The sequence below is a fragment of the Thalassophryne amazonica genome, chromosome 9 (genome assembly GCF_902500255.1).
Source record: "Thalassophryne amazonica chromosome 9, fThaAma1.1, whole genome shotgun sequence".
Lineage (NCBI taxonomy): Eukaryota > Metazoa > Chordata > Actinopteri > Batrachoidiformes > Batrachoididae > Thalassophryne > Thalassophryne amazonica.
In genome coordinates, this window is record NC_047111.1 from 89,892,893 (window position 1) to 89,908,445 (window position 15,553).

The window sequence follows — 15,553 nt, forward strand, 5'->3', positions numbered from 1 at the left end:
GCCAGGCCAGTTCAGTACCTGTATTCTTCCCTTCTGCAGCCAGACCTTTGTAATGTGTGCAGAATGTGGTTTTGCATTGTCTTATTGAAAAATGCACAGACATCCATGGAAAAGATATTGTCTTCAATGTTGCTGTAATATTTCAATGTACTTTTCTACATTAATGTTGCTGTCACAGAAGTGTACAGTTGCAGCCACACGACTCTGTGTATGCCTCATGCTGTCAGATCTCAAAAGCTAAGCAGAGTGGATCCAGGTTAGTACTTGGATGGGAGACCTTTTCGGAACACTAGGTGTTGTGTTTCTCCCAGTAATACTGGAGTTGTATCAGGAATAGTATCTGGTGTAAAACTTGTGCCAAATCCCAATGTGGATCTGTGCTGAATCCACTGTGGTGCTGTATGAATAACAACAGAAGTCTGACCTCTGCCAACGGCAGTGACACAATCCCATGACAGACCCTGGTGTTTGGTCCTGTTGATGTTAACAGTCTCATCCTGTTCATCTTTGGTCCAGTGTCAATGGCATCCATTCATATATTTTCTACACCTGTTTATTGCAGTTAAGGGTCATGGGTGGGCTGGAGCCTATGCCAGCAGTCATTGAGCGAGAGGTGATGTACACCCTGAGCAAGCCGTCGCTCACACCTATCATCAATTTAAAGTTTGCAATTCACCGAAACTGCATGTTTTTGGAAGTGGGAACATCTGGGTGGATCCCACTCAAATATGAGGAGAACATGCAAACTCCACACAGAAAGGACCCGTGGGAAACAATCCCAGGACCTTCTTGCTGTGCCACCTACATGGCATCTGTTTCTTCCAAAAAGACATCTGGAATACTCATTTGTTTCACTACAATGCACATTTCTACTATGTGATGGTCCAGCCCAGATGCCTCGGAACCCAGAGAAGTCATCATTGTGGGGTTTCTTGCATTTTCCATGCATGCAAAGTTTTTCTGATTTGGGGATGTACTATAAGAAACATATATGTTAGTGCACATACAGATTTTGGCCCCAGCATACTAGGTCTGAAGCTTCTTTCACACCTAGGCCAACATAGACAAACACATCCTTGAAAAATTGCAATCTGGGTTTAGATTGCGACACAGCACTGAGTCGGCACTTTTAAAAGTTCATGATGACATCACTTTGTCAGTGGATGCAGGGAATCCTGCTGTGCTGGTGCTGTTGGACCTCACAGCAGCCTTTGATACTGTGGATCACACAGTACTTGTTTCCCAGTTAGAACATGTTATTGGCATTTAGTGAGGGTACTGCACTTAAGTTGTTTAGATTGTATTTGGCTTTCCTCTATTTCCTCTGTGTTGTGGTGTGCTGCAAGGTTCTGTTCTTGGTCCTATATTTCTTTGCACATTCTCCCATTGGGGTCAATTATAGCCCAGCACAACCTGTTCTTTCATTGCTATGCAGATGATCTGCAAATCTATCTGACTATGAGGACTAATGGGAGTGATGCATTGTCACCATTATTTAATTGTATTTGTGATGTAAAGCAGTGGCTGTCCCAAAACTTCCTTTACCTGAATGATGGTAAAACTGAGATCATGGTATTTGAGTGCTCTGGCATACCAAATGTGGCAACATCAAATTTTGGTGCCCTGGCTAATTATGTAAAACCAGCTGTCAAGAATTTGAGAGTGATATTTGACAGCTGTTTGAGGTTTGATCAACAGATAAACTCTGTTGTCAAAGCAAGTTTTTTCCAGCTTCGTCTTTTGGCTAAAATGATCACTTCCTCAGTAGACGTGATCTTGATTCTACATACCAGGGCGAAAAATCCTTTTATCAGTACATACCTGCATTGATAGATTTTATTCATCCCACTGAACTTTGCTGGCAGTGATGCATCAAAATGGAAGAAGAAGAGGCGAGCCAAGCTTCCACATTTAGAGGACATGTCCACGTCCACTCCTCATGGACAGATCACCAGCGAGAGGACATGTCCACCGTTCACTCCTCATGGACGGATCCCGTGCACGACCGCCAGATGCATCTCCACTTTGCTTTCACCTCCTCCAGTTCTCTCAAGATTGTGACAATGGTGGTCAGTTGCAGCCACACATATGTTATATAATGTACATATCCTGAATCCTCCTGGTGGATATGAACTTCTTCCATTTACAACTGATGGAGGTCACTGTGCTCATTGGGACCTTCAAAGCAGCAGAAATGTTTCTGTACCCTTGCCTGGATTTGTGCCTCAAGACAATCCTGTCTCTGAGGTCTACAGACAATTCCTTTGCGCACTAATGGGCCCCATTTTCCATTAACTCCTACTCACAGACAGATCGCCAGCAAGAGGACATTTCCATGTCCACTTCTCATGCATGGATCGCATGCGCCATCGCCGCTGCAGCTTTCAATCACATCCTTCAGTTCTCTCAAGATTGTGGCAGGTTAAATAAAGTCCATTAGCTCCTGCTCATGGACCGATCACCAGCAAGAGGATATTTCCATGTCCAGGTTAACTCCTCACGGACGGATGGTCAGTGACATGTCCACTGTTTACTCCTCATGCACGGAATGCGCACGATTGCCAGCTAGAAATTCTCAGCACTTTCACCTTCTTAAGTTTTCTCACAATTGTAACCTGTTAATAAAGTCCATTTACCCCTTGAAATAATGTCTTCTGACTTTTGCCAATGTATCACATCCATCTGTGTGTCAGTCAGCATCATGGAGCCGACCTCTCCCCTCTGCACGCAAGGTTTCTCTCTCTCTCTCTCAACGTGCAACGTGAGTACCGTTCATGTACTGTTTTGAGAATGGATCGCATTTCCACAATGTAACAAAAAAACAAAACAAAACAAAAAGTAGGCAGGAGTGGACTGTGAGAGACAGAAAAATAGCGGCAGTAAACAACTGAAAGCAAGACTAGGAACGCATTCACACAACAGCCTACACAGGGACTACGCCAAACCTGCGCTATTTTCCAGCATATTCCATATGCATCACAACGCAAATGCATGCAAGCCTGGTGTAACAGGGGTTTTAGGTTCTAAAAACATTCTGGACTCACACGTCATTCCAACTCATTACAGAAACTTAGCATAATTTATTGCCACCCTTGAAAAATGTAATTTATCTATTTTATAAACACTACCCAGTTTAGAGCCCATGGATCACCATGGACAATGCGCTAGTCTATTTTTTTAATTGCAGTTTTGACTTCTGGTTCTGTTGCATATTTGATCTAGTATTTCCCATCTAGTGATGTCTTCCTTTTGATAATTCTGGAACAATATCTGAAACACGTTTCACAATATTCCAGGGCAGTGAGTTGAGTTAGCCATCATTATTGTTTAGAACAGGCAAAATGTTTTGACAATATCCCCAGCCAAACAATTTATCTATTGTTGAATTCCAGTTTTAATTTCCTGTTCTGTTGTGTATTTCCTTGAGTATTTGCCCATATAGTTGACATCATGTTTCTCCATGCAGTTGCTAGCTTATTGGTTGGGTTGTGCGCAGCACGTGTTCAGGAGGTAGACAAATTATGTGCAAGGGTTTTTAAAAAATATTATTATCAATTTGGTGCATCAAAGTCCATGAGACACAAAAGGGTTTGTTTTTGCTATATGTTCTTTGAATTTATTGAATGACAAGTTAGCATTTATTGTTTTTGAGTTACTGTCTGCACAACATAGCTTTGATGGACTAATTTATTGACCCACTCATCTACATTTTTGCTGCCTAAAGCCCTATGCTGCCTGTAACCAGTGCAGGAAAAAAGGTCAAGGGTTGACTGGCTACTGGATATAAACTGTATATAATCTGAATTTAACTAATAACTGCTGACTTACTCTTTAGATATAATCTTCAGTGATCAGATGCCAAACCTGCAATTGCATTTTGCCTTCATACTTTAATTGTTGTTGTGAATGTGAGATATTTACACAGTTTGGAACTACGGTGCATCCGGAAAGTATTCACAGCACTTCACTTTTTCCACATTTTGTTATATTACAGCCGAACTCCAAAACGGAGTAAATTCATTTTCCTTCAGAACACTCTACTACTTACAGCACCCCATAATGATAACATGAAAACAATTACTTATTTTTTTTTTACAAATTTATTAAAAATAAAAAAAACTCAGAAATCACATGTACATAAGTAGTCACACCCTTTGCTCAGTACATAGTTGATACTCTTTTGGCAGCAATTACAGCCTCAATTCTTCTTGAATGTGATGCCACAAGCTTGGTGCACTGGGCAGTTTTGTCCATTCCTTTTTGCAACACCTCTCAAGCTCCATCAGGTTGGATGGGGAGCATAGCCATTTTCAGATCCCTCCAGAGATGGTCAGTCAGGTTCAGGTGTGGGCTCTGGCTGGGCCACTCACGAACTTTCATAGCCATACAGACCTGATTGGTGGGTTGCTGCAGAGATGGTTGTCCTTCTGAAAGGTTCTCCTCTTGCCACAGAGGAATGCTGGAGCTCTGACAGAGTGACCATCAGGTTCTTGGACACCTTCTTGACTAAGGTTCTTCTCCCCCATTCACTCTGTTTAGACGTGCTGCCAGTTCTGGGAAGAGTCCTGGTGGATCTGAAGAAGGCTGATGGAGGCCACTGTGCTCACTGGGACCTTCAAAGCAGCAGAAATGTTTCTGTACCCTTCTCTGGATTTGTGCCTCGAGACAATCCTGTCTCTGGAGACTACAGACAATTCCTTTGACTTCATGCTTGGTTTGTCCTCTAACATGCACTGTCAATTGCGGGACCTTATATGTAGACAGGTGTGTACCTTTCCACATCATGTCCAATCAACTGAATTTACCCTAGGTGGACTCCAATTAAGCTGTAGAAACATCTCAACGATAATCAGTGGAAACAGGGGGCACCTGAGCTCAATTTTGAACTTCTTAGCAAAGGCTGTGAATACTTATGTACACGTGATTTCTTAGCTTTTTTATTTTTAATAAATTAGCAAAAAAAAAAACAAAAAAAAAACTTTTTTTCCACATTGTCATCATGATAATGGTATGGTAATTTCATCCATTTTGGTATAAGGCTGTAACATAACAAAATGTGGAGAAAGTAAAGCACTGTGAATGCTCTCCAAATGCACTGTATATTTAAAACATCAAACACATTTCTTTATTTAAAGAAGACCTACCTGATAATGATCATCTCCTGCAGCAGTGCCAATCCTGATCCTTCCTGATGCCGCGGTGTCCTGAACCATAACACTGTGGTCTATAGATAAACTTTTCTTACATGGATTTCACTGAAGGCGGTGTGATCCCGCCTGCTGCCCTCCCTCACCAACCTGATCAATGCCTGGTGTTCAACAAGATCCCTCAACTAAAATACTGTCTGACCTTCACCCAAAAAAATAAACCCTTCTCTCTGCGTAACAGCATATTTAAAAGGCCTTGAAATGTATTTCTCCTCATATGAGTGGCAGTTAAAGAGTCCGGTGAGGTTGCAGGATGTTGTCTTACGTGTCAGTGTCAGTCTAAATATAATTCATGGTGAAGCATGCATTTTTTTTTTCTTTTTTGGTCACTCTTGTTGGCGAGCAGGGAGAAATTAAATATGAGGATTACTCATCTGATCTGTTATGTTAAAAGTGCTTCCCTGCAGAATAAGAAGAAGAAGAAGAAGAAGTGAACTATTTATTTATGAACAATAATCCTTGTGTTTACTTTGTCCAATTACTTATGGCCTCTGAAAATGCATGGACTGTATATGAAAGTGTGTGTGTAATTATCAAATGGCATAACGTTATATTTTTGTTAAATGCCTTGAATTAAGGCTGAAAGTCTGCACTTTCTGCAAGTCTGTTCCACTTCAAGGTGACTGTGGTGGTATGCAGAGATAAATGTACAAAAATTCCATGTCCAGTTATTTTTGGACCTGAGTATAACTGATCACCATACTTATTTGTTTACAAAATAAATACAAATATGAGCCTGTGTTCACATATTTCAAACTGTTTTTTAGTTTAGTGTCTTTTAGTGTACAGCAGTGACCCAAAGTGTCGGCTGCGCCCCCTCCAGGGCAATAAAGGTACTGCAGGTGTGCAATGATTTTTCAATTTGGTAACAGTTTAAAACGACTAAAAAGTTCATTTAAAAGATGATATCACAAGTAATGAAACAAGACCATGTGATTTAAATTGTGTCAAATCCTTCATTTATCTTACCTAATTCAACATATTGTAAATATGGAAATATTTTATCTTACTTACACATGTTGATCAAAATTGTAGAGTGAGTTCAAAGTGGGCCCCATGCTTGCTTTTTTAATCCAGTTATTTATTCTGATTAAATACTGAAAAACACCATTATTATTTAGATTTTTTTTAAATAATTTTTTGATCAATCAATCAATCAATCAATCAATCAATCAATCAATCAGTTTTATTTATATAGCGCCAAATCACAACAAACAGTTGCCCCAAGGCGCTTTATATTGTAAGGCAAGGCCATACAATAATTACGTAAAAACCCCAACAGTCAAAACGACCCCCTGTGAGCAAGCACTTGGCGACAGTGGGAAGGAAAACTCCCTTTTAACAGGAAGAAACCTCCAGCAGAACCAGGCTCAGGGAGGGGCAGTCTTCTGCTGGGACTGGTTGGGGCTGAGGGAGAGAACCAGGAAAAAGACATGCTGTGGAGGGGAGCAGAGATCAATCACTAATGATTAAATGCAGAGTGGTGCATACAGAGCAAAAAGAGAAAGAAACACTCAGTGCATCATGGGAACCCCCCAGCAGTCTAAGTCTATAGCAGCATAACTAAGGGATGGTTCAGGGTCACCTGATTCAGCCCTAACTATAAGCTTTAGCAAAAAGGAAAGTTTTAAGCCTAATCTTAAAAGTAGAGAGGGTGTCTGTCTCCCTGATCCGAATTGGGAGCTAATACTGATTTTAAAAGGGGCCATTTAACTGATAATATCAGTTAAATGGCCCCTTAGGTTCACCATCAAAGTATTTCTCATCATGCTGACTCCTGACTTGTAATATAATTCTGTGCATGTTTGTCCCCATATCTCCTCATCTCAGTGACACAGCAGAGGGATTGTTTGCAAAAACTGTGATTAAAATTAGTTTCCCCCTCATGAGGGAGTTTGAGGTGCCAGTTACATTAAAGAGGCTTTTCTTATCCATCATGGGAAAAAAAGGTGACAAAAATACCTCACAAAGAACAAAACTGTTAGTCACAACAGCTGTGTAAATGAAGTAACCACAGAGAGGAAAAATGGATCGAAGGAGAGTTTGTCGATGTGTGCTCAGCAAGCGATGGTCATGTAAAAAGAGAAGCACCGTGGCAAGTTCAGCTGTCTGCCAGGTTAACCTTTGTCACTCACACATGACCCCTTACATGGTGAGGCTATTGATAACCCAAAACTCTGCTCACCAGAAGCAGAACTTAATTCATCACTAAGACAGGTGCCAACCTCTGGCATACAGTTAAATATGGTGTTCTGGTCACATTTCCTTTTTTTTTTTTAAATGTATTTATTTCTTGGGAGGAGTCACACTGCTGACAACTGAGAAGAATTACATGAAGTGACACTGCTGCGACTGCAGCTTTATTTTTGTTCCTACATACTAGGAATACTTGTGACTAACGGATCATATTCATCACACTTACAAATTGATGATTTTTTTTTTGGGGGGGGGGGGGGTGTTCTGTCTGTCTGGATATGACTTACATATATTTAAACAAAACTGTATCAATTCATTTATATAATGTACATATCCTGAATCCTAAATGACTATTGTGGGTCCATAAGTAATTTGGACAGTAGAATTTTTATTTATTGATTTCAATTTTGTCTCCATACACCACAACAACAGTTTAAATAATACAGTCAAAATATACTGATAGTGCAGACTTTCAGCTTTAATTCAAAGGGTTTAAGAAAATATGATGGCAACCATTTAGTACTTACTGCCATTTTAATACACAATCACTCTATTTTCAGAGCCCAAAAGTAACTGACAAACAAAATATGAGGATTATTATTAACCCCTTAACGCCCATCGTCGCATATATGCTACAATCTCTGACTCAAATATGCAACTCACCAAACTGACCTGTATGCCCGTTGTCGCAAATTTGCAACATACCATCATTATTATTATAACATTATAACATAAAGTCATTACCAGAATACCCAATAATACTATCTAGTTTTTGTGCAAAAGTGAAATTAATAAACTCAACATTATTTACCATCTACTTAAAGGCAAAAACACACACAAAACATTTTTTTATATACAGCTATATAAATTCGGGCGTTAAGGGGTTAATATGAATGACCACAATTACAGGTCCTTTTTTTTTCAGACAAGTCAAGTGATGGATACGTAAGCATTTCCAAGTCAATGAACATGTTTTGGACTTCATTTCCATCAAGAAAAAAATAAACAAGATAGTGCTTTACAAACTTTGCAGCCACTGACTCCACCAGGTGATTTCACTGATTAATATCACTTTGAGCAGATGGAATCAGTTAATCAGTGAAATCACCTGGTGGAGTCAGTGGCTGCAAAGAAAACCTGCACCCTCTTGGCCCTTTCTGGAACAAGTTGCCCACCCCTGTATCAGAGCATGACACCGACGTGTCTGATTCTGACTCCCAAACTGATCAAAAGGACTCATGTGATTATTAACCATCAGATGACCATGTAAAAACCCTTAAATCATTCTAAAGTGTAGTTTTAAGCAGAAATGAGGCGATAATCGTTTAATCGCTGCTGATGCTACAAAATGACGCATGCACAGTGAAGACAGGGGGACTGATCGGACCGCAACACCGGCACCACCTCATGATATGCTGTGAGGGTTTGGAGGGCTACATTCTGCTGCATCACTTCTTGAAATGCTAAAAAAAAAAAAAAAAAAAAAAAAAAAATTTAAACAGAAGAAAGGTTTTTATTATTAATATATATTCATGGATGCATACAGCAAAATTTGTCCTTTGCATTTGTCCCATCCTAAATACAGTTATACACAATATAACCAATCAGGGCAGTGGGCAGCTACAGTCCGGTGCCTGGGGATCAAGTCTAGATCTAGACACACTGTCTTCTTGGTGGCAAGGAAAGGAGCAGACCTTAGACGTACATGTTTTTTGATGGTGGGAGGAAAACCGGAGTCCCCAGTCACAATATGACATGATGCGGCACTGATGACAACAATAATGTGTTATGTTATTTTGGATTCGAATGTTTTGAGATTAGTGAGGCAGGATTGTGACCAGAGGATCTGCAGTTCAATTCCCTCCCCAAGCTGCTCCCAGTCTGCTGTTGAGCATGTTGCATGGCACGTGAACGGGTGAATATGAGGTGCTATTTTAAAACACTTTGAGCATCTGCAACATATAGAAATGCAGTCCATTTGAATCCTGTCAGGGTCTTGGAGGTTTTGTGACAGTGTCTTGCTGAGTCATGAACCAGCAACATCACGTTCAAGATCACATGACAGCAGACATTCTTCCTCTTCAGCTGCGGTATCATCCATCATTCAGGATCAGTGTCCATAATTCACAATGATGACAATACATAGCATGTTTTATATTCAGAAGAAACTTTAACACTTTCCAAAAGTTGTGGCTGACATCTTTACAAACTGTGACATGTCGCACCGGCATCGTCACACATCTGTAACCTTTCATAACATTGTGAGAATTCATGGCACTTATTATTGGTCGTTTTATCAGGTTTGCAAAGCTGCAGTGATGTAACGATGCTGTAGTGGTGTCTCCACAGTGCTATGACTACATGGTGGGTGGGGCAGGTTTAGATGTTGAGAATTTGTGAAAGTGGAAACCTGGCTTTACTATGAAAACAGTGTAACTTTGGATTTGGAGCATTTGGTCTTGAAAGAAAAAAAAAATCACTTCAAAGAATACTGACAGCACAAACACACAGTGATAAACGATCACAATAAAAATGTATTACAATATAAGATACCTAAATGTGTTAAAAGAGCTTTATCCATCTGTATAAGGAAAACGATCATTCAGCTACAAAATGAGCATATTTAAATAAAATATTTAGTCATGTTAAAATGACAATATTGCACCTAGCCTTGGGTTAGAAATATTACACCCCATCAATATTTCACTCATTTACAGACAATGCTGGTGGAATTTCCCAGGCAAGTCTAATTTACCAAAGGTCAGTCATTGGGGTCAATGTAACTGAGGTCAAAGATCAGAATTTATGATTTTTCATCCAATTTGCACCAAGCTTGCTACATATATGGGGTTTGGTTCCGAAATTGCTCAAGTTTGGGGTCAAGGTCATGTCTGCCTGTTTGTTTGTTAGCCTGCTCCTGCTACGTTCATTTGCTGATTTCTACCAAACTTGGAAAAGCTGTCTTTAAAACAGTTCATTTGTGCAAAAGTCAAGGTCAAGAAATTATTTTCAACCAAGTATGGACCAAACGGGGCACACATGAATGGACTGCACAGCTGCCTTGCCAAGCTTAGGCAGAGGTCAGTCATTTGCGTAAAGGTCAAGCTCACTGGGGTCAAATGTCAGATTACTCTTACTGTCTACAATGGACACTGTTACCCAGTTCATTTAAAAGGAAAAGAAAAAGACTTCATTCTAACATCTGATGGTTTCCCGAACAAGAATAAGAGTCACATTTCTCATTTAAATGTTCATATTTCAACATCATAAATCTTGGTAATAAGTGTATGCTGCTCTGGTAATGAAAGCCTTTTTGGATTGAATGTTGTGTCAGTGATTATTTAAACTTACATCTCCACAACATGCTGCTGTTGTATGCAGTCTTTTGTTTCAGTGTAACAATAATGCCACAAAGTGTCAGCTGTTGATAGATGCTGCAGTTCTTGCAGAAATGAAACCTCATCTGGTGAGAACAGCTCACACACTGATGGCAAATGTAATGAAGGGAAAATAAAATAAACACGGATTCCCTTCCATCCATCGCCACCGAGTAGCTTTGGAAGATAATGGCGCACTGGCGATCTGTCGCCATGGCAAGCTGCAGTGCACTGCACATTTCGTGCACCTTTCTCACAAACTAAATTAAACGTTGTTCAAAATCTACGCCTCTTTGTGCTTGTTTAAAATGTGCTGTTCGCTATAAGCAGAGCTTTTGCTGGATCCAAGCCCCCATGGTGGAGTCTCCAGCACTGTGCAGATGTTTACTGCAGGCCTTCCCCACCAGGAAGACCACTTCTGCGATGTTGAGCAGGATGCAAACCCCAGACACAGCCAGCATGAAGACGGTGAAGACTGTTTTCTCCGTGGGTCTCGAGACAAAGCAGTCCACGGTGTTGGGGCAGGGGTACGAGTCACACTTCACCAGCCGGATCATCTTATAACCAGGGTAGATCATGTAAAACAGATACATAAAGGTGACCTCAAAGACAATACGAAACAGCAGGCTGATGACATACGTCCACCACAGAGCCCCTGTGATTTTCATCTTTTGGCTCTTAATTTGCTCTAACTCTTTGGGGTTGATGCGGCCTGTCAGTCTGTACAGCTTCTTGTCGACATGGCGGCGGTGAGCCACGTGCATGGCTACCAGCAGGGCAGGGGTGGAGACCAGGATAAGCTGCAGCGCCCACAGGCGGATGTGGGAGATGGGGAAGAACTGGTCATAGCAGACACTGTCGCAGCCTGGCTGCTGGGTGTTGCAGGTAAAGCCAGACTTCTCATCCCCCCAGACACTCTCAGCTGCAACCACCAGAACCAGGATGCGAAAAATGAACAGAACAGAGAGCCAGATGCGGCCGATGCCCGTGGAGTGTCTGTTCACGCCGCTGATAACAGCATAAAATGTCGCCCAGTTCATCTTTGGTGGATCTGAAAAACAAAGTGCATAAAACACAGAATATATACATAAATACATTTCCATCCATTTTTTTTTTTTATTTTCTCTGTATACAGTGCCCTCCAAAGGTATTGGAACACTTGGTATTTCACACATTTTAATTTGTTTATGCCATTTCAAATACAAATAAATAAATAAATAAATAAATAAATAAAAAAATAAAAAAAATACAAAAAACACAAAAAAATAGAAATTTCTAAAATTATCTTCCTTAAACTCAAACTGAAAGCAAATCTTTACAATTTGATATAAATTGTATACTGTTATTATATAGCTACTGCAAACCAGAACAAAATGAGAAAATATCTGTTTTGAACCAGTACAGAATATGTTCAAATAAATTTAAAATGCTGTTTAAACAAATTTACTTCAAATAAACTAGGAAAGAAAACAAATCACCATATTTTAAAAATGAAAAAAAGATCAATATTTAACTTTTTGCTTTATAACTAACATAAACACTTAATTACCACAATAGTTGACCATAATGTTTCCATCAACCTCCTTATATTAGTTAACTCATTGCTCTATAATGTGAAACATACTGTGTAATTAAATATCGTATATTTGTAAAGATGCTGATTTTTAAAAAAAATATATATTTCATGTGTACTTTTAGTTTACTTTTTCAAATTGTATCTTTCTCAATCACAGTACAGCTTACTCAAATTTAACAAGATTATGTTAATAAATCACAAAACAAATGATGTGATATTACAGTGATAAAATACTGCCACATTTAAAGAGGTTGTGGGTGAATTTCTGTTTTGCTCAGTGGTAGCTGAAGACTTGTGTGAAGAGAATGAAAACAAAACAATAATAAAAATGAGATTTTTAAAACATTCTCACAAGTGCAATACTTGTGTACATTTTGTCTTAACATCTTCAACATTTATAGTGCACTTAAACATCTGCACTTTGCTTACTTAAATAAAAGTAACACACTGGCAGTTTTCTACATTTTATTCTATCTGAAAGATAAGCAAATTTTCAGTTTTCTAAGTGAGTAAATCATTTAAAGCTTGAAAATGTATAAATCCTTGTAATTTGTGTTTGTCTGATATAAATGTGAGAGTTGTTACCGAGATCAGCAGGAGGTGTAAGAGTCATTCGAGGCAACGTACAGGATGATGGTGACCCACCGGGTGGGTATGGATATGAACCCAGAGGAGATTAAAGCCTCTCTGACCGCCTTGGCGGATGGCATGTCGCTTAAAAGAGACTGCGGTTTGGCACTGTGCATCATGTGACCTGTTTCACCAGCTGCCATGATGCAGACTGCAAGGTGGCCATTTGTACTAAATATAACTGCATCTCACAATACCAACGTTCTGCTATTGTCGCGGTGCACACAGTAATGAGCACAACCAATAAGAGATAAGAGGCAGCGGGGCTGGATTACTAGTAGGACAAAGGCATAAAATTTTTGCATTAAATATCTGATTGTGTTAAAAGGGAACTTCCCACTCGTTCTAGGGTTCACTAGTCTTGGTTAGGATTAGGGGTTAGGGTGAACTGTAAAATAAGTTTGGGGTTGTAATGTCACCATCAAATAATATAAAGAAGTTAGGACCGGTGTACCCTAGGACTGGACCCAAGGTCTAGTGGACCCTCCCCTGTTAAAAAGTAGCTCTGTAAGTATTTCTCAAAGAGTTAATACAGGCTGTACAATCTTTGCCTCTGAATAAATAAGAACTTATTTACCTTCAGCTGTAGTTTAGAATAAAACACGTCCAGAACATCGTAAGGTGGCACATTTGGTGTCCATTTTGTCTGAGAATCGGAGGATCTGAGCACCGTGACTTTGCATTGCTAATAAGTTCTCTCACACTAGCCTCTGCCCTGCACTGGAGAGGTCATATGATTCTGTGTGCAATATTTGCATACAATAGCTCCATTTAACACGAGCAAACAAACAGCTTTAGAATTCAGATCAAACGCTGAAGTTCTGCCCAGCTGAGGAATCTGTGTGGGGACCGGAGGCCTGTCCTCTTGTCATCATTGTGCTGTGTTGCTGAAAGGAAGTGGAGGACGATTTTGACGCAATGTGGAGTAAAACATAAAGGTCTAAAAGGAAAAAAAACGAATGTTTCAAAAGAGGATGGGGGTTTATTATCGTAATTATCACTCCTTCAGTCTGCCAGCTTCATATGTCAACCACGTGATGCTGAGCAACATCTCGATGTTGCACTGCTGGACCACACACACAATCAGGGGATGGATACATGAACATCTCTAATACCTCTGGCACACTAGAGGCCAAATGAGCACGAATGCTGTCCGACTGTAAATTCAACCTACGTTCGGGAAGTGTTGAATTGATTGTTGCAGGTTAACTTCAGTGTGATGGACAGAGACAAAATTATATTAAAAACAAGAGCAATCAGAGATTTCTGACGTCCACCAATCCAGATCCAGGTCACCTCCAAAATTCGGTGGGGTCTTCCATGCCCTAATATCTATCTGTTGTGCAAATTTGGTAAGAATCCATGAAATAGTTTTGATGTAATCCTTCAGAACCTATATACAGTAAAGGGAAACCTTGATCTAGACTCCAGATCGGGATCACCTCCAATATTCAGTGGAGTCTTCCATGCCCTAATATCTATATGTGGTACAAATATGGTGAGAATCTGTGAAGAAGTTTGAAGTAATCCTTCCAAGTGTATATAAAGTGATATCTTGATCCAGAATCTGGATCCGGATCTGGATCATTTCCAAAGTTTAATGGAGTCTTCCATGGCCTAATATGTATCTGTGGTGAAAATTTGGTGAGAATCCGTGAAGTAGTTTTCACGTGATCCTGAATCCACATGAAATCTACCTTCCAAAATTTAATGGATTCTTCACTGGCCTAATATCTATCTGTGGTGGAAATTTTGTCAAAATCCATGCAGTAGTTTTGATGTAATCCTGCTAAAAGGCAGACTGACAGAGAAGTAAACCCAGATGATTTTATTACGTCCTAGGTGGATGTAATAATGATTTCATAGTCCAAATACTTATGTATCTGACTGTATATGCATATAATCAGGTTGTTATATTCATTTCAATTTTAGCTGGTCAACAGCAGCCTTCTTTGTGTTGTATTATTATTATGATTTTTTTAAATTTTGTTTCTTTTTTAACGATTTTTTTTTGTGCCTCAAACTATGCACAGTAGGTACTGCTTATGTATGGAGTCAAGTCTGATGGAGCCTTTTTGTTTGTTGTCCTGCTTTGGTTCAGTCTGACGGATGACATCTGGAGGTCACTAGTAGTAACTGCGACGTGACCATCTCGTGTGTGTGCACAGATCAAAGCTCTCTGAGGATGACAGGTGAAGCAACATGCTGCTCTGTCATCAATGAGTTCATACAAACAGGTGCAGCACCTCAGCACAGACCCAATCAGCTCTGTGAATGTTCAGTATTAAATATTATAAAGGGTGTTTAACATTTGAATTCAGCTTTACAGCATCTTCTTAACAGAAGCAGGAGAATTTAAGCAATTTATTAGCTTCACACTGTATTTTACAACAGTAATAACATGCCATTTACATTGTTTAGGCTCTAAAATTGTGCACAGGGCTGGACACTCTTGTGCTGCTTATGTCAATTGATTTTGGTTAAACTGCCTGAACAGCACAAGCAGGCGGATTATCTCAAATGCACGAACACACCCACACACATGCACGCGTCCCCTGTCACTCTGT

At 39.8% G+C, this 15,553-nt stretch overlaps 1 protein-coding gene across 2 annotated transcripts; it reads right to left on the reverse strand.

The window, feature by feature from the left end:
* Positions 1-11,074: 11,074 nt before the first annotated feature.
* On the reverse strand, positions 11,075-13,694 carry cx27.5 (connexin 27.5). 2 transcript variants are annotated; one of them, XM_034178745.1, is made up of 2 exons: positions 13,564-13,694; positions 11,075-11,831 (listed from the first exon to the last, which is right to left on the reverse strand). In XM_034178745.1, exon 2 carries the CDS (start codon positions 11,818-11,820, stop codon positions 11,101-11,103), a length of 720 nt encoding a protein of 239 aa, XP_034034636.1. In that variant the 5' UTR covers positions 11,821-11,831; positions 13,564-13,694; the 3' UTR covers positions 11,075-11,100. The 2 variants fall into 2 exon arrangements, with proteins under 2 accessions (XP_034034636.1, XP_034034635.1); XM_034178744.1 differs by lacking the exon at positions 13,564-13,694 and adding an exon at positions 12,942-13,197.
* Positions 13,695-15,553: the final 1,859 nt, after the last annotated feature.